Below are 22,979 nucleotides of genomic sequence, written 5' to 3'. Positions count from 1 at the left end.
AATTTTTGAGGGATTACAAAATGTAAGTATCATTATTTAATTAGTTTTTAAAATTAACTCCCCAAACTTTATGTTTTAGTTGCCTATGAGGATTGTTGAGGTTGCATTTTAAAATAATATTTTAATTTTAAAGAGGTGATTCTGGCTTTTAAACTAATGTTTAATAATGATTTTAAACTATTATGTAGATCCGATGCTCGTCTTCACAAAGATGACTCTGACATCTGCTTCAGCAAAACATTAAATTCCTGCAAAGTGCCCCAGATTCGTTATGCAAGTGTAGAACGCCTTTTGGAGAGATTAACGGACTTGCGATTTCTCAGTATTGATTTTCTCAATACTTTCCTACATACTTATCGCATATTCACTACTGCTACAGTTGTACTGGAGAAACTATCAGATATATACAAACGACCTTTCACCTCAATACCTGTTAGGTGAGTTCCTTTTGACTTTTGCTATTCATTTAGTTTCATAATGCTTAACAAGGAAATGGCATTGGGAAACAATTTTATCTGTTTATCTGCTCTGTTTTTATCTTCAATGCAGAGTGCAAAATTATTTATTTATATAACGTTTTTTACCCTGCCTTTCTCTTTAAAAAAGGACCCAAGGTAGCTTACAAAAGTAAAAGACATACAGTATTTAAAGCTATAATAAAAAACTATACAAAACTTTAAAAGGTAAAAAAAATATTAAAAGACAGTAAACAAAAGCAACACCCAAGAAAATAGTATAAAACATAAACCTCAAGGTAACAGCAAAAAACAACATAAACCCTTGGCCAGAGTCCTGTTGCACAGTAGTATAAAGGAAAACAGTGTAAATCTTGGCAGCAAATCTTTGCTCATTAACAAGGTGCTGGTTGCATTTTTGGTCCCGTGCCCACATGCATAGGAATGCAATCAGCATGCTGTTAATGAGTGGCAATTTGTCATCAAGGCTTATGTGGTTTCCTTTACAAGAGCAGGAATCAGCAATAATATTCTGGCCGTTGAATGTAAAAAGCAGTACAATAGAATGCCTAAGTAGCAGAGTACAAAGACTCAGGGGATCAAAAACGTCTTAATGGTTTCTCTAAATATGTCAATAAAATATGGCCTGGTGAATTTCACTAAAGTGCAACATTAACAATACAAATGCAACTACAGAAAGCAGAATTGCAGCATGTTAGTGGTATCTCATATAAAGGTTGCACTTGAATTTGACACTTATTTGTTTTTTTAAGTGTATTTTCCACTTAACTAGGAAATGGCTTTTGAGAGGTTTGTAAGCATAAACCGCAAATAATCAGTAAAATAATAGTACATCCAATTTCAGTGACAACATTTTATCTAATGGTTAATGCCAATTGGAACAAACCCATTGAATTGATAGGACTTATATAACTGTTAATTTAACAAGACCTATTATTCAGTGGATCTACTTTAGTTGGCATTAGCAATTGGATTTAGCCTGAAGACATTTAAAAGCTGGCAGCAGAAATAACAAAAGCAACAAATTGAAGATTATATGCCTATCAGAAGAACATTTGGGAAGGAACATAAAGTAAAAGGTATTCCTCCAGCTAGACTGATCCTAAACTATATGGTACATTAACAGTCAACATCAACCCTTAAAATCAGACTCAGAGACTGACTGATAACCAATGTGGTAGATACAGCATTGTATTGATATATTATATACGATCTGAAGAGAAACCAGAGTATATCCCTACGAGCAAGGGCCCAACGGATGAGGTTGTCAAGGCTCAGTCCTGCTCCCCTAAAATTCGGTGGGACAAGCTAACCCAGTCTAAACTGGCCCTTCTGTTAGCGAAGCCCAACTTTTTGGCACTCAGCTCCGCCATGCTTTCGGCAAACTCCTCATCGGAAGTGGTAAATCTGTATAACCAACTAATAGAGCTTATCACCTCTAACTTAGCGCTACCTGCAAAGACCTCATGCTCAGCCTCACGTCAGGCAGCCCGTCTTGGTTTGACTATGAATGCCAACAATACAAAAGGGCGGCCAGAAATTGTTTCAAAAAGTTCAGGCAACTAAACTCTCAGCAGGCACTTAAAGAATACTTCTCTTTAAATTTCCACCTGAACAGGCTAGTTAAAATCAAGAAGAACAATTATGAGGCAGCGTTATGGGAAAAACTTTATCAGGCTACGATTCACTTTAATCCTCGCTCTTTTTGGGCGACGGTGAACGGCTCCTTTAAAGCAAATGGCCACGACCCCAAAGCAGTCCCGGCTTCTGTCTGGATGCGGCACTTCTCAAACCTCTTTTTCGACAACACCGCCCCTCCGTTAGACGTGGTGTCTGAACCATCTGCAACCCCAAACTGGCCGCCGGTGTTAACATCAGAAATTAAAACCCTAATTGCCTCACTCAAGCCTGGCAAGGCGCCCGGTCCCGATATGATAATGGGAGAATGGATGAAATCCAACCCCGATGTTTGGGCTCCTATCCTGGCAGGTCTCTTCTCAACGGCTATTGCCAGTGGGTCCCTCCCGGAGTCCTGGAAGCAGGCCATTGTTGCCCTTATATTCAAAAAAGGGGACCCCTGTCTCCCTGAGAATTACAGGCCAATCAGCCTTCTTTCAATAGCAGGCAAGCTGTACGCCAACTATCTTTTGGTCCATCTTAACACTTGGATCACTGAGAATAACATCCTAGGTATTGAACAGATTGGGTTCAGACCAGGCCACTCCACCTTGGACCACTGTGCAGTCCTGTCTCATCTCGCTTACAAGTACTCCATAAAAGCTAATTCAAAATTATTTGTAGCTTTCCTAGACTTAAAAGCGGCCTTTGACAGCATTGACAGGCAGCTACTTTGGGCCAAGCTGGAGAAAACCGGAATCCCTTCCAATCTGATTAACCCCATCAGGCAACTGTACTCTAACACCTCCTGCAGAATAAGATGCTCTTGGGATGGCCTCCTTACGGAAGCGATCCCTACAAATAAGGGAGTCAAGCAAGGTTGCCCATTGGCCCCGACTTTATTCAACCTGTTCCTAAATGATCTGGCTCCAGAACTGTTAACCGTCGATGGTCATTTTCCAACTCTTGGAGATCGCAAGATCCCAGTCCTTTTATATGCCGATGACGCTGTACTTATTTCGCGCTCTCGGCTGGGCCTTAAAAGATTAATAAACAAAGGTCTGGACTATTTATCCATTAACAAACTTCATTTAAATTATCTGAAATCAAAAATTTTAGTTTTTTCCAAGTCCCGCAAAATATACAAATGGACCTTTAATCGTCACTCAATTGAACAGGTGAGGACCTTCAAATATCTGGGATTACTATTCTCAGCCGACTGTTCCTGGGTGGGCCATCGTAATATGGCACATGCAACTGCCAAAACATCTTCAACGGCTATCTCCAGATTCTTCTATAACAAAGGGGGCCGCCTAATCCCGGCAGCCCTCAAAATATTCAATGCCAAATCCATTTCCCAAGCTTTGTACGGCATCCCTATTTGGATCAACGCCTATCACAAATCATTAGAAAATTTTCAATCAGTTTTCTTGAGAAGAATCATGGCTATGCCAAACTGCGTCCCGTATGAGGCGTTATGCCTCGAAACGGGACAACTCCCAGTAAAGGACGTTGCTTGGCACAGAACTTGCAAATATTGGCTAAGAATATACTTTGACCCCTCCCAAACAACCCTACTTCATCATCTAAAAAAAGATAGTTGCCCTCCTGCTGATGGCTGGCTAAGGAAGATTGAACAGATTGGTCTAGATCCGGAGACCTTGGGTTCTCTCACGTTCCAGGCCGCCTTAAAAACCGTCAAACAAAGACTGGCCGACATTGATTCGCAAAACTTATTAAGTGCCGCTAACAGATCTTGCTCACCTCTCTTCTGGAACCTTCCTCTGGTAGTAGGCAGCCCACCGGCCTACATCTCCATACTGCATAATCCCGAAATCAGAAGGGCGATTTCTTTAGCCCGCTGTAATTCAATTCCCTCGGCGGTGCTAACAGGCCGATTTAATAATATCCCCTTCAACAACAGATTATGCCCCTGCATGATGAATGTTGTAGAGACGTTACCCCACATCCTATTTCATTGCCCACTTCATTTGACCGCGAGGGACAAATTCCTCGCCTCCTTTCCACAACGAAAGCCCTGGCTTACTGACGAAGCATATTTTAGCTTTATTTTACAGCGGTCCGACGAGCACTTTTTGACTATCCTCGGCAAATTCTTGCTAGACATAATCCAAACTAATACAGAATGAGAATCCAATCCTAAATTTTAGTGTTTTAGGGGCTGTCCCCACAAGTTGTACTTTGTACCCTTTGTATGTCTGTATGCGCTTTTTATGCCAATAAAGGTAAAGTAAAGTATTGATATATTTGAAATGTACGGTCAGCCCCAGTGAGCAGTTTCTCTGCTCTGTTCTTTAAAATTAATGTTTCTAGACTGTCTTCAGAGGGAGAAGGTATGCTTCCAGGCAGTTAACAGTGTACTAACTGTATCCAGCCTCTCTCTATTCAAATAAGTTCATAAGTTCAGTAAGTCACTCACAAACCCAAGTCCATCTGGAAATCATTCTGAATGTTATGCTTGAATGGACATATGATCTGAACTTGCCTACCATCCCCACAGAAGTTAGAGATTAATTGTAAATCCACCCTTAATTAATGACCTATCCATCACAAAAATTTGAAAGTGGACCAATACCATCTTGCTTGGTAAAAAACATATGAGACAAAGTATACATTCAGACAGACTCACAGTTACGGTGGTCATTAATATGTGAGCCTCAATATTAAAAGTGAAATTCTCTAAGGATTATTAACCTGACGGTTCTCAATAACACACCGAAGACTATTTTTGCCATCTGAAGAAGATGGCTTGGTGGTACAACAATACAGTATGATTTATGTCACGTGCACCTATAGGAGGTGTATATCCTTACAACAAGTATCTTGGACTAGGTACATGGAAGGAGAAGTGGGCATATAAAGTGAACCTCATCCCACCCTCTCAGACAACTGATCCGATGCAATTTCTTAATAGAAAATTTGTGGTTTTGGTCCAAACATCTGGCTAGGTTTCTGTCATGCAAAGTAGAGTAGCAATTACATCCCCAATAATGTTGAGAATGACATATGTTATGTTTTAGAGCTTGCAATTATCATTTCCCAATATCTACTCAGTTGAATAATAATTGTACGCTGCCGGGTTGATACCAACTTATAGCAAGCCTTCTTGAATTTTTCTAGATATTAAGTAATCAGTAGTGGTTTACTATTGCCTTTTTCTGGGGGTGCTCTGGCACTGTATAACTTGCTCAAGACTACACAGGTTGGCTGTTCTCCCAGGAGACTTCTAGGGAAATTGAATTCACCACCCTAAAGGCTAAAGGCTCTGAAAACTGTATTTTCTTATGTCTAGCTCTTTATAGTTATCTCTTACATGCACTGGTCAAAATTACAGCTGAATTTTTGTTTCTTTCATAGGTCTTTGGAATTATTTTTTGCAACGAATCAAAACAACAGAGAACACATGTCTGATGCAAAATCACCACTTCTCTGCCGTAAATTCTCTTCTCCTCCACCTCTTTCACTTTCTAGGACTTCTTCACCTGTCAGAACCAGAAAACTGTCATTAAGTTCTCCAATAAATTCAAGAATAGGGGCTTTAGATCTATCTACTTCCTCTCTTGCTAGCAGTCCTACCTCAACATATAGTCCTGCCACATCACCTCCACCAACACTGTCTAAAGTACCACTGGATCTTAGCAAAGGTCCTTCCTCTCCAGAACAAACTTCTGGCTTTTCAGAGGAGAACTCAGAGAACCCACGTATTGAGCTTTGCAACAAACTAAGAAGAAGCATCCGAAGAGGTATTTCATATATGTATCCCCTGTGCTTTGTAATACATTAAAATTAATGGTTACAGAATGGTTTCACTGGGGAAAAAAGGCTGTGTATTGACATATTTTATACGAGCAGCATCTGTTGCATCAATGTGTGATGCTTGTGGGCATGAAAAAGAAAGGAAAAGTAGAAAAATAACCAGCTGTATTAGATTTTGCTCATACTCTCTTTCTCTTCTCTCTTTTCTCAATTTGTAAAAAAAAATATGTAAAGATTGATGAGAAAGGCTTTGCAAGATAGAGACTTTAATAGAGCAATAAGATATTTAATTGTTCCTTCATGTTTAAATGAATTTTGATGAAGAATGACCAGAATATCTGGTACCCTTCCCCATAATCTGATACGTCTTTTGTGACTGCACCTTCTAATCCTATGTGAACTCTTGATCCCTTCATAAGTGCCCATTTTGTTTCACTAGAGCTGAAGCACACAGTACTAGCCATAGTTCAAGGGGCTATGCAAAAGCCACAAATAATATTCAAACCAGAATCCTTTTTATATGGACATTGAAAGTATCTCTTACTCTAGCAGGAGATGAAACAGTAGGCAGGTAAAGAGCAGGAATTTTACCATTCATAGCGACAGGGCTACTGGTTACCTGAGGCTTTATAAAAAGGCTTTTACCCTTTATTTTTTACTTACTAATAGGGGAAAAGATCCAACTGATGCCAGTCTTTTTTGGATATTTCTTTCTCTTGCTAGTTGTGATGTAGGAGTGGTGGATATGGAGAGTGCAGGTAGAAAGGGAAAACTAAAATGTTCCTCTCCCACTTACTGTTGTCCCCCCCACCCCACCCCAGAGTAATTGCACTTACTATTTCAAAAAAAGCTCAACATATTTGTTAGTGACTCATCCAGTCTCCTATGTGCCTAGAAAAACTTTAACTGTCTTCCATTCCTCTCCCCTCACCCCAAGTTTAATCCAAACATTTCAGGGATCGGGGACATTTAGTGAACCATTCACTTGGAACCAGCCCAGCATGATTGCACAGGTTCTACTAGAGACTTAGGGTCATACTAGACATTTCCTTGACACATACCTTGAAGCAGTATTTTTTGTTTTAGCTTTAATAAATTACATCATTAGAGGCAGTAATGGCAGTACTTTAGAGGCAGTTTTTACTCAGAGTGTCATGCATGAGAAAAGGGAGACTTATTTCTTTCCTCTCTAGAATAAGTTGGACACATACACTCTGTACATGGATAGAATACATGGATAAAAATTTCCCATTGGCAGCAATAAAAAATCTGTTTGTCTAAATGTTGCAGCTGTACACATCCTGCAGTAAGTAAATGTCTAGTTTGGTCCTATAATATTATTGGGTGGGCGGCTTTGCAAATCTTTTATCTGAGATGTGATAACGGCCATGATTTCTAGACAAAGTGCACAGGAGTACTTTCAATTTCTTTGGTATTTCCTTAGCTGTTTGATGAAAGGTTCTCTCTGCTTTAGCATGCAAATGTTGACCTAGAATTGCAACTCATAGAAATTGATTTCAGAGTCAGATCCATTACCTATATTGTTAGTATTCCGTGAAAAAGCATGATCCTTTTTTTTAATTTCTAAGGAGAGACCTAGCAATATCAATGAAAACAACAACAACAACCTGAAGAATAAAAGATTATTCACTTGAAAAAGATCATTGTATTAGCTCCCTGGTGAGATGTTTAATAGAATCTAGCTGAAGAATTTGTTGTTATAAAAAGTAATGTAGTGTTTAACAAAAGATCTTTTAAAATTGACATCACCGATAATGGCAAAAGTAATTAGCCAGCCATTAATAAAACAACAAGCTCAAGGAATAGAGTAAGTAAAAATATTGCTAGGAAAGCAAGGAAGGCTTAAATATCTGTTTTAGCTGACACATGAAAAGTGCCTATGAGATTGTTCTGAGGAAAATTAAGCATATTTATTATGCACTGCAATTATAGTTAGGTTTTTTTTATGTCAGCCTCTGTTCTTCTTCAAGAAAGTGGTAGTGACATTAATGTTTCAACCTTTGTAGTGAACTGTATATACTGTCAAATGCTGGCACTGGTACCCCACCCCATACAATAATACATAACCTGTACGGTGACTATAATTATTGTCTATATTTAGTCTGAGAAAGATCACATACTTCAATTCTCTCTTGAAATCATTTAGTAGTTTTATTTAAGAGCTAACGTTTTCCAGATTCAATAATACAAATGGCTTATTAGGGAGGTCCAGTGTGTTTCTGCCATATAGCTTCATGTACAAAAAAAGAAGCACTTATGACTTTCATTCACTAGGTCTGATGTGTAGAGGTTATATGGGAGGTGGGATTTCAGTCCACAAAGTTTTCATGAGGGAAGACATCCATAGAAATTCTAAAATTAAAAGTGACTGCTGTTTGTCTAGATTGACAGCTGGCTATGTGTCAAGAATGAAATTCACCAGAGCAAATAGAATTATGGAAAACAGCATACAAATATTATTAATTTGCATTATTCATCGTAGCTATTTGTAATTGCTTAAGCAAGGCATCTGAATTTCCTTCAATATTGCTTAGGAGTGTCCCTTGGGGCAAAAGTGTCAAATCCTGTGAATATTTTGATATCAACAGTGAGAAAGGGCTGTAAGGTGATACCTAGTTAGAGAAACCTACTCTTCAGAATGAACTTCTTTTTTCAACTGTAAAGGAACAAAAGTAAGTTCATGAATGCAAATATAATTAATGTAGATGATTTCCCCCTTTAATTTTAGTTTCTTATATATAGGAGTTACAGATTTCATACAAAATATACGCAGCTTTTTAATGAGCCAACTCTAGTATACTTTATTACGGTCAAAGACCAGTAAAACCAAATCAATATAAAATAGATACATACAATTATTGTTTCGGGCAGGATAATAAAATTCCATTAAAACATGATAAAACAACCCCTTCTTTCCAATTAATAACATCATATATCCTTAATATTGGTGAAACTTCAGGCAGTGTTATATTAAAAACATATTATCCATCTAAAATCACCTACCCAAACATCTGTTTACGAACAACCATTGCTGCAGCACAGAATTTGGCCACCTGTCTTGTGATATAAGGGGTGTTGTCTGAGAGTAGCCACTGCACATAATCCTCCTCTGATCTCCCAGGAGATTTACAAATAATGGGTGATATAAGCTCCGTACGGAGATCCCGATAGCAAGAACAGAAAAGGAGAACATGACCAACTGATTCAGCCTTATCATTGTTACAAGGACAGAGACAATCTGATGCCGGCAAACCTCGAAATCTTCCCTCCAGAAGCTTAGAAGGAAAGACATTGAGCCTAGCTAGTGCGAAAGCCCTAATGGCTTTAGATGACATAGTGCTGGCTAATATACGCAGCTTTGTTTTTTTGTTAGAGAGCTTCCTGTGAGATAGAAGTACCAGACTCTTTGCAATTTTTAATTATCAAATGGAGAAAACTCTGGGCAGTATGGAATGATATGACAAAGGAATCTGTCTAATTTGACAAGTGAAGCTTTCAGGTTCATGGTCTGTCATTATCAATGAACAGCATAATAAACACTGTTCATTGAACTGCCTGAACTCTCTAATTTGTTACATGCTGCTACATCAACTTGTGCAATATTGGAAAACTGTCTGGGGCTGACCAGACCTCTATATTTTTTAGAAAACGAAATATTAAACCAGAATGTTTCTGGGAAACTGTTTCTGAATTCATTTTTGTGAGTTTGAGGTTTTTTGAATTATGGTTGCTGTAACGTTTTTTGTTACAAAACTGTCAATCATGGAGGCTTGCAAGAACAGAAAATGATGTTTTTGCAGATTTTTTTGTTTTTAAACTCGGGGCAGGTTGCAAGCAGTCTTGCATGCAGCACTGGGATACAGTTGACTCCGTTCATCTTACAAGGATAGGACTTAAATAAGGACAGTTCTATACACAGGATCAGCCCTAACAGATACTATATGATTTTAAATATTAGCCTGCTGTAGCTGATATATAAAAGAATGTTTTTAATAGTTTAAAGTTAAGCACTTTGACTCTTATGCCAAACCTGCAAGGTGAGAATACCACAAAATACCCACAAAACACACAGGCTCCCAGTAGATGGTCAAGGCAAGCCTGGTTTTAGTACCGTCAACCCTCTTACTTCAAAATGACCAAACAGTTGTAAAAATGTATATTGTATTAGGTTGGTGAAAAAGTAAAAAGAGCAAAATTTCAACAACTGTTTCAACAGTTACAGAATATTTAAAGTAACATGAAACAAAATAAGCAATCACAAAGTTAGAGGCAAAAACAATTCCTGAAAAATCACACAAGAAAATAAGAAAGCTAAGCTAATACTTACATCCTGGCATACTTTCAACATAGTTCCAGAACACATATAGAGTGCAAATCATGTAAAGAGTAGCAAATGAGCATAGTATTTTCCTAAGAGATAAGTAAGCTATACTACAGTATGTAACCTCACCTCGTTTTTCCATCAATCAGGTGTTGAGTTTCTTTGAACTATCACAAAGAGGACAGTAACTTCTCCCCCCCTTCACTAAGCTATAACCATTCTGCTAATTAACTCTGTACCAAGGAGTGAGCTCAGTCCAGCTTATCTTCTTGCAGAGATAAGGTGCAAGTTTTGTGGCCTTCCAATCACCAGTGGGCACTTTCTCTGCTTTCTCCCAGGAAGATCATCCTAGGTACAAACTACAAAGTCTAATTTTTTAGAAGAGCAACAGGAACCAGGATCTGTCATTTTTTGAGTTGTTGGGAGTGTCAGCAAGCTGACATAACAGCCAAAATAAAAGTAATTCAAAAAGAAAAAGAAAACCTTCCTGCTAAGGTAGTTCGAAAGGAAAGCAAAATACAATAAAATTGAATACATTCAAACAGTACTTAACACTAAAGCCTAAATATATTTAACACTAAATCTAATATATTTATTAAAACTGCTCATGCAGTCTCCCTTGTTCATAATCGGTCATACAAGGAGACAAATACAACTCTTCCTGAAATTCTGTTAACACGTCCTTCTCTCACACTATGGGGCAGTATATAAGCAGCACACTTTGCTTTTTGCTTTTGCTTTTTGTTTCCTTCCTTGCAGCACAAATCAGGAACACACAATTTCTGGCCACATGAGGTTTTGAACATTAGCATGATATATTTTGGGCTTATATCCTGTACCAGTATGTTCAGTCAGGTAGTTCACAGCACTAAGTTGTTGCTTTACTACAAAAGAAACTTCCCACATGATTTACAATGTGCTACATTTAATAGGACTCAACACCAGCATTTGATCTCCCACACTGAAATCTCGGTATCAGGCTTTGGCATCATGATACACTTTTTGATTGTCTCAAGTGACTTCCAAACTTTAATGGGCCACTTCTCACACATCCTACAACCTTTGTTGCAGTTGACTCACAAACTTGGCAACAGGATTAAGACTCTTGGCAATTTTGCCCTCCCAGTTCTCCTTAAGAAAAGTCAATGGATGTTCTTAGATTGCACACAAAGCAATTCTTAGGGCTGTATCCCAAGAGCCTTTCCTGACGAACATCATGATATACAATAAATATGTTCCAACACATATGCCTTGATCATTTTCTACAAAGTATGTTAGGCCTGCTCCGCTGCTGTATGCTGACTGATGATAAACTACAGTTGGTCTCTGTTCCACCTCAGTGATCTCAAACAATTGGTCATAAGATTAGACAAAGTTGAAACTAAAACCCTCGGCAACCTCACATAGTAAAATCCACAATGGCTCTGGTCACATTCTAAGCTTTCATAGAAGATGGGGGAATGACCTTAGCACACCTGGTAGCATAGTTAATGACGATTAGAATAAATCTCTTTCCAGACTTAGTTGGGAGATCTATCTGGCCCCAAATATCCAAAGCCAAATATCAGAAAGGCTGGGAAACAGTAGGTGCTGGCTCAAAACAAACAAAACAAACAAACAAACAAACAAAAAAGCCATATGGCATCCCACTTTCTGATAGATTTCACAAGAGGCATAATATAACTTCACCACCTTGGCAATATTAGGCCAATAACTCTGGTCAAAGTCTTCTTAAGCTGCAAATGTTCAGCAAATGTACGATCATGGGCCAGTTTCAGAACTTGCTCCCTATAAATTTTGGGGACAATTCTTGTGGGCTCCAGTCACCCTGCCTCTTCTCTGCAAACTCCCAGTAAAGCAGACCATCTTGCCAGAAAAAGTGCTCAGTCTTTAAAATACGTGCAGGTGAATTATAAGACCCCATCATTTCTCAATATTAAAGTGCATACTTTTTAAAGCAGCGGTTCTAGAATCTGTATCAGTGGACCGCACCATTCCAGAAAGTGCCTCAACTGTGGATACTCCTGAGCTCTCCCCATGTAGATCGCCTTCAACTCCTCGACATCTACGTTATCGGCAAGCAGGGGGTAAGATGAAAAAATATTGACTTACACAATACATATTTGCATGTATTTGTTTAACTCAGTCCTGGACTGAGGTTTTTGTCTTCAGGTAGAAATTAGTCCGATTTTTAATTTTTTAAAAAATAATTCTTAGTCTGGAAGTAATTTATATTTCTGTTTCATCTCACAGAGTATATAAAAAAGGAAATATGAATAATACCATTCCTGATAAGCTACAGTAGAATGAAAAGCGCATATGTGCATTGAGATGAAATGTTCTGTAATATATTGAATGAGATTCATTTTTTAAAGAAAATATTGACTTGAATATTATTACTAACAGATTTTCAAGAACCAAATTGAGGGCATACTGTGTAGTGTGATATGTATGGTATCAGTTCTGTTAGTTAGGAATAAATTCTCTTTGCCCTACACTTGTGGCACAGAAAATGTACAGATGGTATAATATAAAAATTACTCATTACAGGATGTGAACAAATTGTTTTTTCTCATATCACATGTTTCTCTTTACCTCTGTATCTTACAGTTAGATAATAGTTTGTTCTGTAAAATCACTGAAAGGTAAGCATAAACTTAGTTTGCAAGTCTCATCTCTGAGGCATGCACCTCTTCACATTCTCCATTTTCCTTCTTGTCACTGGAAGGGAAATGGGGAATGTGATATCTGTTGACATCTGTTTGACCTTAACCATCATTGCATTTTCCGGTCCTCTCTATTCTCAGATATCTATTGCTATAGTAAATAATAAAAACTAAGGCAGACCAACTTTGGACCTGTGGACCTGAGCGTTTTTGAGGGAAATATTGACTTTAATATTATTACTAGCAGTTTTGCAAGAACCAAGTTGAAGGTATTTATTGGTCACATAGGATTTTTTGAAATTAAATAAGTAGTCTGAAATCAGTTGATATAGATATTACAAGGAGAAGACTGATCAGAGTCAGTTCAGTGCCTATGAACAGGCTGAGTACTAACAACAATATTTCCATACTGAGAAATTTTCCCTGTTATTTGCCTGGCCTCACTCTAGCTTTCAAATTTGCATATACGTACATGTACACTTATTTTGCAAGAATAGTGGCATTTTTCTCTTCAAGGAAAGGGACCCTGAAAAGCCTGTCCAGAATTTTGCTCCAGTTTTGGAACGAATCAACAAAACTGAACAGTTTAACATAACACTCCAGGGCTAAAATAGGTATTTCTTGATCAGAATATTTTTAATAAAATAGACTGTGGCTGTGTCTTCCTTTATTTTCTCAGCAGGAAGGTATGCTTGTATATAAGCATGAAACATAGCAATGTTAATGTTCAACCAGTAATTTGTATTTACAAAATAATGTCACCTGTTAATGTTTTCGGTTTATTTATTTATTTTTTCTTTCTTTGCAGTACAGGTGACTGACAACTGTCATTGTTCTGTGTCTCCTGCTTCTGCTTTTGCTATTGCTACAGCTGCAGCTGGCCATGGGAGCCCACCAGGTGAGCCTTCTGATGCTAGAGAAAAAGATTTCTGAGCATCAGTAAATGTATGCATATTCAACCAAATAGGCCTTTAACCTAAAGATTACTATGGCACTTTCAAAAAATAGCTTTAACCTACAACCTAAGTAATTAAGGACCTCGTCTAGGTGATAAGCAAAGAGATGAACTGGTGTTGAAATGTAAGTGGTACAACAATCTTTCATGTATTAATAGTGTCACTTCTTTGTCTCTCTCCCAGACATGTCCAGGGCTCAGCCAATGTCAGCATTGTACATGAGTATACTTAAATGAGAGCCTGTGTACATAGATTTATAGCCTTACAGCCTTTCTCTGTGTTGACATCCATACTCAATGTATGAAAGTAAGGGAGGAGGAAGCTGTGTAATATTAGGAATGGGGACAGCAGTACAGCTTTTTTTCAACCTAAGTATCCTTTGTACAGTTAGCATTCAAATGAGCTTTACACTGTGATACAAAAGGGTGCTGATAAGTATTGAGCCTTTCCCAGAAAAAAATGAGCTAGGAGCTCTAACTGCCACACTATTCTACATATTCCCCCAGAAAGTCAATGCACTTGCGACATCTGCCCTGCAGCTTATTAGGTCCCTGCAAAAAAATTCTTCCGACTGCTGGTGTAACCACTCATTTGCAGCGTAAGTTGCCTCCAGAACACTCCCAAATCATTGTCCCTTTAGGTGTTTTTTGAATTTGGGGAACAGATAATAGTCAGAAGGAGCCATGTCAGGAGAATAGGATGGATGGGGCATCAATGGAAAGCCTAAGGGTCAGTTTTGTCATTGTTTCACCTGCAGTGTGTGATGAGGCATTGTCATGCAACAGGATGACACCTTTTGAGAGCTTTCCTTGACGTTTTTCATTGATGTTGTGCCTCAACTTCTTCAATAAAGCACAGTAATACTTTGCAATGATGGTTGAACCCTGTTGGAGGTAGTCCACCAGCAGAACTCCCTCCTTATCCCAAAAAACTGTTGTCATTTGCTTCTGCACTGACCTTTGCACACGGAACTTCTTTGGCCGTGGGGGAACCACTGTGCCTCCATTCCTTAGACTGTTTTTTGTCTTAGGATCATAACAATAGATCCATGTCTCATCACCAGTTTCCAGTTTGCCCAGGAAATCTGACTCATTTCTTGCAAAACGTTCCAAAACAGCCACTGACAACTCCACACGTTTCCTCTTTTGTTCGGTTGTCAAAAGTTTGGGGATCCACTTTGCTGCCAGCTTTCTCATTTCCAAGCTGTTGTGAATAATGGCACCAACTCTCTCACGTGATATTCTCAGATATATAGAAATACTTTGGGCTGATATTCGGCAGTCCTCCATGATCATGTCATGGATGACTTTCACATTTGCAGGCACAGAGAAAGAAACAGGCCTTCCACAAGGTTCCTCATTTTCAACACCGAAATGGCCAGTTTTAAAATTGACAGCCCAGTGTTTAACTGTTGCATATGAAGGGCCACTGTCACCCATAGTTTGTGACATTTCATCATAGATCTGCTTTGCACCTTTCCCTTGGCGAAACAGGAACTAGATTATGGTCCTATGCTCTTCCACATTGAACTTTTCTGGAGGTGCTGTCATGTTCATTTTGGACCTGAACATGAAAGATAAGTTAAAATCAGAGGTAGTTGATTTTTGCACCATTAAATATAGGCACATTGGCCAATACGCCCTGCAATTTATAGCTTCCTAGCTCAATTTTTTTTCTGGGAAAGGCTCAATACTTATCAGCACCCCTTCGTAAATAAGGTTTAAATACATATATCTGCTAATTAAGAATAATATTTTATGCCTCCAATGAAACAAGTTTAAGTCAGTGAAAAACGATGCCATTGAAGTCCTTTCTAATGCTAGTTATCACCCTTAAGCTGCTAAAACAGCTGTGGGGATGGTATTAAAAATACTGTGTGCCCCTGCATGATTCCTCCTGCCAATTGATATCTTCAGATGGGTCAGTATATAGAACAGAATCTTCTTGAATGCAGGACTTTTTGTCTAGTCCCTTTCCTAGTAATTTTTAGAACACTAGTAAAGACCATCTTGTTCTATTAGCTTTGAACTATTTTCATTCTACAATGTTTTCAGATGATTTTGCTGACAGACATGCTAATTCTCCACCTGTTGATAGTAATTAATACTTTGAATGTTCATTACGGATGTTAATAATGCTACTGTCACTTCCAGATTTCATTATAAATATAATGGACACCCTTTTATTCCATTTCACCTGGTTCTCACTCTACTATCATACAATCATGTGGCCTACATATTATTCTCCTTTTGTCTGAGGAGGTGGGTTGTATTCCATGTAAATATACATTGGAATGCATCTGCAAATCTAGAAAGTGCCACAATATCTTTGTTTTTATGTTAGATATAAATGCTGAAACAGACTAACATAGCTATCTGTTTGAGAGATGATTAGATTATGTTTGATGTCAAAGTATTGGGCTTTGTGTTACTTTTGCCATTGTGGTGCATAACTTTGTGTAGTGGTTGTCTGTATATTTTTTTAAAATGGTTTTGTTGCATAGTGTTTTGAACCAAAGGGCAGCCTATCCATTTTAAAATCAACCAACCAATCAATTATGCTATCACTGCTACATAAACTATATCTGATAACATTTTCATTTTACACTGCTGAAGTACAGGTACAGGCAATTGCTCCAGGTTACAGCATATCTCTGTAGAGTTTTTAATCTTTTTGTTTTTGTCAAATTTAAACAAAAGTTTAAGGACTGTGTTTCCACAATTATGATTGTATTCCCTATTCCTTATGATCTTGGACCTCATATTTACTTCTTTATGTCTTCCTATTTGAAATCTACATATTTTCCACATTTTCTTCTAGGATTATATTTCACTTACTGGCCGAAATTCTGTTGTGCAGTTACACAAAAGGCATAATTTCTAGTAGTGAATTGCTGGTAAGTTAAGACATCCTCTTAGCCATTATCTGTTGCACACAGAGTTGCGTGACTTGGCATGCAACAGATAATGCCTACAGAGATTTCTTAACTTATGGCAATTTGCCACTAAAAGTTATGCCTTTTACGTAACTGCACAACAGGCTTTTGGCCACTATCTGACATGCCAGTAATAGCCAGAGAATCTGTTTATTCCCTTCTATCTAGAATTTTATAAAAATGAACATTAATCTTTTCTTCTTGCAACATTCTTTTTCCTCTCTACTTCACAAACACTGTAATGAATTTGAATAGACTTCTATTTTTATTCTCTAAGAGCTGTTTTGAATCTAGAGAACTGTTGCTTAGCAATTCTGTCAACCGGTTGGTCAAATGCTCTCCTTCAAGCTGAGGAAATTCATACTGTGTAGCTTTTATTCAGCAATAACCTCATGTTAAAATTATAATTATTGGGGAAAGGTGAAAGAAGACCATCCCCTTTTAATAAATGCATTATCTGCTATACGTGGTAAATATCATAACTCAGTGGTAGACCACATGCAAAAATCCCAGGATCAACATTAGTATCTCATGTATAAAGCATCTGTGGTAGTGTAGTGGAGCAGGGTTCTCAGGGTCGAAGACCCAAGACTTTATGAGTAGTAGAGGCTATGACATCATATCCTCTTCAGGATTTAGTTACAGAAGTATTGGAAGAGAAATGGATATTCCCAGGAACAGTTTATCATTGTAAACTATATCTATTATACTGCAAAGCACTGAAGGGTGTTGAAGTCTTGAATGTGCAATTAAGAGCCATTAAGGTTTGCAGAAGAGCTGATCCTTGTTTGTTGAATCTGCGAGGCAGGGACTGGCTATGGCCACTGTCAAATGTATCACTACACCACTGAGCATCAGGTTGGGTCATGTGAATAAAGTCTGCTGGACAGTCTTGAGAGACAATGTGAGTTACAGCAAATAATAATGGATTAAATGGACCAATGGGCTAACCTGGTGTAAGACTTCTCTATATACGTATTTATACATTCTATCTTTAAACAGGAACATCAATCCTAATTAATACCAGTGGTGGGTAAATTATCCAAAGCTAGTATTACATTAACTTGGAGCTATCCACAGTTTGCTTGTTTTCTTTTTTACACAAAATAGAAGAGTTTAGATAATTTTTCCAACTTAATCCCAAGACTTTGAAAAAGACTGTGCCTTCTTTCTTTATGAATAATAACAACTGTTGCTGCTGCTGCTGTGTTGTTGTTGTTGCTATTGCTACTGCTGCTGCTACTGTTGCTGCTGCTGTGTTGTTATTATATACTGCCCAGATGGATAATTGGATTGGTTTCTGAAGGCCAAAACAGGTGGGGGAACCCTGTCCTATCTCTGCTCTATCGCGAGGAAAGAAATCTAAAAACTTTGGTCAGCAATGCCTCTGTTATGATTATCCCAAAAGCTTTTGAGTTTGCCAGAAGAACTTTTAACAAGGGTCTAACAAAGCAGCTTGATGCTGCACTGCCTGGTTTTAAGCCCTAAAAGCAGACTTAAAAGCAAAGTTTTAAAAGCAGAATGTAAGAGACCAGAAGATATGGCAAATTTAACAGGATTCAGCACTGAATGTGGTTGCCTATGTTGCATAGGATTGCAGGGACAAGAGCTAATATTTGAGCCCAAATTCTCTCTGGTTTGCTACATGGAAAATGATCACATCGACAGGAAAATGAGAACACCGAAATTATCAGTTTGGTGTATTTGAACAGAATTGACAATATTCTAGTATGGTATTTAACATACATCTGAAGTGTGTAATATTCAAGACTGCGAAGAGGAGGTAGCATGTAAAAATGTAGGCAACTGTTTATTGTTTACCTATAAATGCATAATACTTTTATATATCTAATTATCTTTTGGCAGTTTTCTCACCATTCATTTCATTTCATTTTTTCACCACAATTTATCTTTTAAATTGTGTAGGATTTAATAATTCTGAACGAACATGTGATAAGGAATTCATAATACGTCGAGCAGCCACGAATCGTGTTCTGAATGTCCTTCGCCACTGGGTCTCAAAGCATTCTCAGGTACTGTATTTGTTATGTTGCAGTTTTTCAGCAAACTCAGATACAAGGCAAAGAGTTATACTTCCTTTGCATTGTCCATATGTTATGCACATCCTCTGCCCATTCTGTAGAACTGTCATGCTTGACTATATTCTGAGAATTAAAGCTCAGGAAGAACATTGAATTTTTACAGTGGCACCTTATCAAAATAGCTGTCTTGGATATTACTGTTGTGTGATTGCCAGAGGCACTATGATCTGCTTGTAGTCCAAGGCAGTGGTTCTTAACCTTTGTTACTCGGATGTTTTTGAACTGCAACTCCCAGAAACCCCAGCCAGCACGGTGGTGAAGGCTTCTGGGAGTTGCAGTCCAAAACTCCTGAGTAACCCAAGGTTAAGAACCAGTGGTCCAAGGGACTGTGCTGGCATATTACTACCATGAATAAACTAGTAAGAAAAGTTTGAATCCATCAGGTCATAAGGCAGACTTAGTAATGTCACAATTTCAGCCTTGGGTCAGTAAAATACGTTTCTTATATTACTAATTAAGTGTATTGTAATAGCCATAGATCATAATTCTACAGTGGTGCCCCGCATAGCGAGCGCACCGTTTAACAACGAATCCGCATTGCAACGCATTTTTGCGATCGTTTTTCGATCGCATAACGACATTCTCAATGCCTAAAAATTGCATTGCGATGATTGGTAAGCGTTTCACTTACCGATCTTCGCATTGTGATGTTTTACAAACAGCTGATCGGCGGTTCCAAAATGGCCACTGGGTGAAGAAAATGGCTGCCCACAGCGTTTTCGTGCCCTGCCCTCGCTTACCGGGCAGTGAAAATGGCGGCCGGATGGAGGATTTTCCCCATAGCGGTGAGTTTTTCCCCCATAGGAACGCATTAAATGTGTTTTAATGCGTTCCTATGGGGTTTTTAGTCCCGCATAGCGACAAATCCGGATAGTGACGATTTTTTCAGAATGGATTATCGTCGCTATGCGGGGCACCACTGTATAGTGTTCTCTTACAACTTATGTTTCAACTTCTAACAGTCCAAAAAACAGCAGCACAACAAATTTCTTCTTGCTATCATACAGTTATTAGATTACACATTGGATCCAGTTCTTCTACTTGGTAGCTCTCTGGAGAACAGAGAGTAGCATTTGGAGAAGGAATATACCAAATAACTTAATCAGTCATGAAAAATCTCTATACCAGTGCAGCAGTGGCTGAATCTGGTGTAGAATTTTTCCAGTTGATTAGATTGGTCTCCTGAAGTGTTTACGATATAACCTTTAGTCCTTGCCATCTAAGCTAGTAACGTCAGTTTTACAGAGTTGGGTGTGTCCGTGGGCTGTGAATCCACTCTGGGTTTCAGTCCACATTTTAAAGGTGCTATTCAGGGTCTGAAACTAATTTGGGGATAAGGTTCAGGACCTTGGTTAGTCCCTGTAAAGTTCAGATTAAAGCTCAGAAATGATTTACTATCTCTGCAAAATCAGAATAGCAGATTTTGAAGCTGAGCATTGTCAGATGGCAATGGTTTCCCATGGCTTCTGTGTTAATACAATCACTGCCGAGCACAGTCATTGCAATGACAGAAGCATGACAGAGGCAATTCCTAACTCCCACCCACCTTCCTGTACCCTAAAATAAATGTCAAAACCTGCTTTAAAGGGATGAGAAACTTCTGGATCCCAATATTTAACATCAGAAAATGGGCTGAACAGGAAAAGGCTGAAAATCCTGACGCTTCCATCCTCATTTTCTTGGACTTAGGTTATAAGAACGTAATGGCTGGATCAAACTAAAACCTATCTAGCCTGTTTTCCACAGTGACCAACTAGATCACTATGGGAAGCCCACAAATACATGAATGAAAGTAGTGTTGCAGCTACTATTCCGATGCATGCTGCTTCTGATGCTGCAGGTAGCATATAGTAAGCACAGGGGAAAAACTGGTGTTCTTCAGTGCTTTGCATAGAGGTCCTTTCATTTTTCTTTTGCAAGACCTACTTAACTGCAGACTCAGTATGGAGCCTAATTTAGTTTTCTAGAGATTGAGACAGCTCTGTTCTGAATAACTATGCGATAGATGCCACTTTGAGCCTGAGTGAGGCTGCATCCTCCCAGGTAGTTAGTGGCTTGGAAATCCTATCCACTTGTTGCCCGTAGAGCACTTACTGGGATGACCAATGGGGCTTCCTCTCCTGGATGTCTTCAGGATGTGTCCTTTATTTTTCACCTGTGCAAGTCAATGGAAAGAGCATATAAATTATAATTTTTTTTGCTGCACATATTTCATTTATAGCGTTCTCACAAGAATATACTCAGACAGCTTACAGTTACACAACATTTTCTAACCACTGTATTGACTTAGCAGTTTTTAGTTTAACTATAAGAACCATAAAATAATGTTCTGATTAATTGCTTGATCTTCTTCTAAGGAAATCTCAATTGTGTTTGCATAACTAAGTGCTGGATTTGGTACCCAGAGAGTTATGTATAAAATACCCAATATGGGTGATTTTGCATCACTGTGGAAAAAATGCTGAAGGGGGGAAGGTTTGATCTTCTGCAAGCCTTCTAGAAATGTATGTTTTCCCAGAATACTAACCAAGCATACAATAATTCAGGCTAATTAAAAGTATTCTTGCCTTCTGTTCAAGTTTGACAGGTTCTTTATTAGTAAGTGGGCTTTTTTGGTGATACTATTCAACATTCTTTTTCAAGAAACGTGGAACAGAACTCTCATGATACTTATATTTTCCTTGAAATTAAAAGGAGACTTTTGCATCTGAACCCAAGGACAGATTAGGTCCTTTTCCATTAGTTAAATTGTATTGTTTCTACTTGCCCTGTGCATGTTCAGGTTCAAGTTAATATAATTCATTGTCACAAATTATAATAAGGATTCACTCAGGATTTAGTTATAAACTAGCCATGACAATTGAATATCTAACTGTGGACATATGTAATAAAGGGACTGTAAGCCTCTCTAAGGATGCGACTACATTGCAAAATAACCTGCAGTTTATATTGGAGTTGGCACAGTTGAAACAGATTAATTTTGCAGGGACTACATGATGTAAAGCTAATTGTGCAAAAGCCCACGCTTTTTCAGTGACATTTGTGTCTATTTGTTCAACCATGTGGTTGTTTATTTTATACCAATCCAGCTGGCATCACTTTTTTTTCATTTTCCAGCATTTGTAATTGCCCAGCTAGGTCCAGAGGAAGAGTTGCAGGTGTGTCTTATAATGATGTTGATGGTGATGTCTGCCACCAATAAATCATGTCCTTTGTATGATGACTCCATGACAAGTTGTCCAAAAATAATGACACAATCATTAATCTCCATGTGTTAACAGCTCCAAAATATACGTAGAAGGTCCTTTTCAAACACACAACTTAATGTCATGCCTTCAGTGTTACTTGAGGGTCATTTCAGAGGAATTCTACTACAAAACTGATCAAAATTAAGTCAATTATGGTTTTAAAATAGTAACCTTTTATAGATTTAGTTGTTTAATTTTTGCATACATATCTGATGTATATGCATTTATCCTCTTGATTTTAATATGCTGATTTTATATCTTTGTAAATTCTATATTCATCTTGCTATGGCATAGAGCTAATGCAAATAAAATGCTTAATTCATTCATGGTGATGTCCCCAGTCCCCATTATCCTACACTGCAGCAGGATAATGTCACTTTAGTGAGCACCTTTTTTCTCTTCTTCTCCAAATGATTTTTTCTATTTGGAAAAATTATGCTTGCCAAATTTACTACTGTTATCCGATAAGCACTGCACTGCTAAGACCGTCTTCCTTGCTCATTAGTTTGCTTTCTTCCCTCTGGTCATTTAGGCCCATCTAAATGAGGTACACAGCTTAGACTGATGTGGGTTGCAGCTGTGGCTCCTTTTGCCCATAGGTCAGGGATCAATTACTCCAAACATCCATATTTATATTGGAAATTTGGGGGAGCCCCTCCTCGCCTTCTTGACTGAAAGCCTTGCTGAGAGTTTGTTAATTTTATAAGAAAGCAACAAGAATTTGCACGAAGCTGATAAGCTGTTAAATCAATTCAGCACTACTGAACAGAAATTCAGTAGGGTCTTGGCCAGTGACAACTAGAAGTGTTGAAAATTTTGATTATAATGTGTATTCTCATAACATCAGCAGAGTAAGGAAA

The 22,979-nt window shown here is 38.2% G+C and overlaps 1 protein-coding gene across 2 annotated transcripts in view; it reads left to right on the top strand.

Annotated features, from left to right (window-relative positions):
- RASGRF2 (Ras protein specific guanine nucleotide releasing factor 2) overlaps positions 1-22,979 on the top strand; it is a 126,279-nt gene that overhangs the window by 80,559 nt on the left and 22,741 nt on the right. The window contains exons 14-18 of one of the 2 annotated variants that reach the window (XM_020790294.3): positions 189-437; positions 5,472-5,857; positions 12,171-12,299; positions 13,687-13,776; positions 18,696-18,802. In XM_020790294.3, the coding sequence (XP_020645953.3) occupies positions 189-437; positions 5,472-5,857; positions 12,171-12,299; positions 13,687-13,776; positions 18,696-18,802 (961 nt within the window). The remainder of the gene's footprint in view (positions 1-188; positions 438-5,471; positions 5,858-12,170; positions 12,300-13,686; positions 13,777-18,695; positions 18,803-22,979) is intronic. The other variant, XM_020790295.3, reaches the window with a different exon arrangement.

The sequence above is a fragment of the Pogona vitticeps genome, chromosome 2 (genome assembly GCF_051106095.1).
Source record: "Pogona vitticeps strain Pit_001003342236 chromosome 2, PviZW2.1, whole genome shotgun sequence".
NCBI classification, from domain to species: Eukaryota; Metazoa; Chordata; class Lepidosauria; order Squamata; family Agamidae; genus Pogona; species Pogona vitticeps.
The sequence above is the reverse complement of the archived record's forward strand: the minus strand, read 5'-3'. Positions and strand labels throughout refer to the sequence as shown.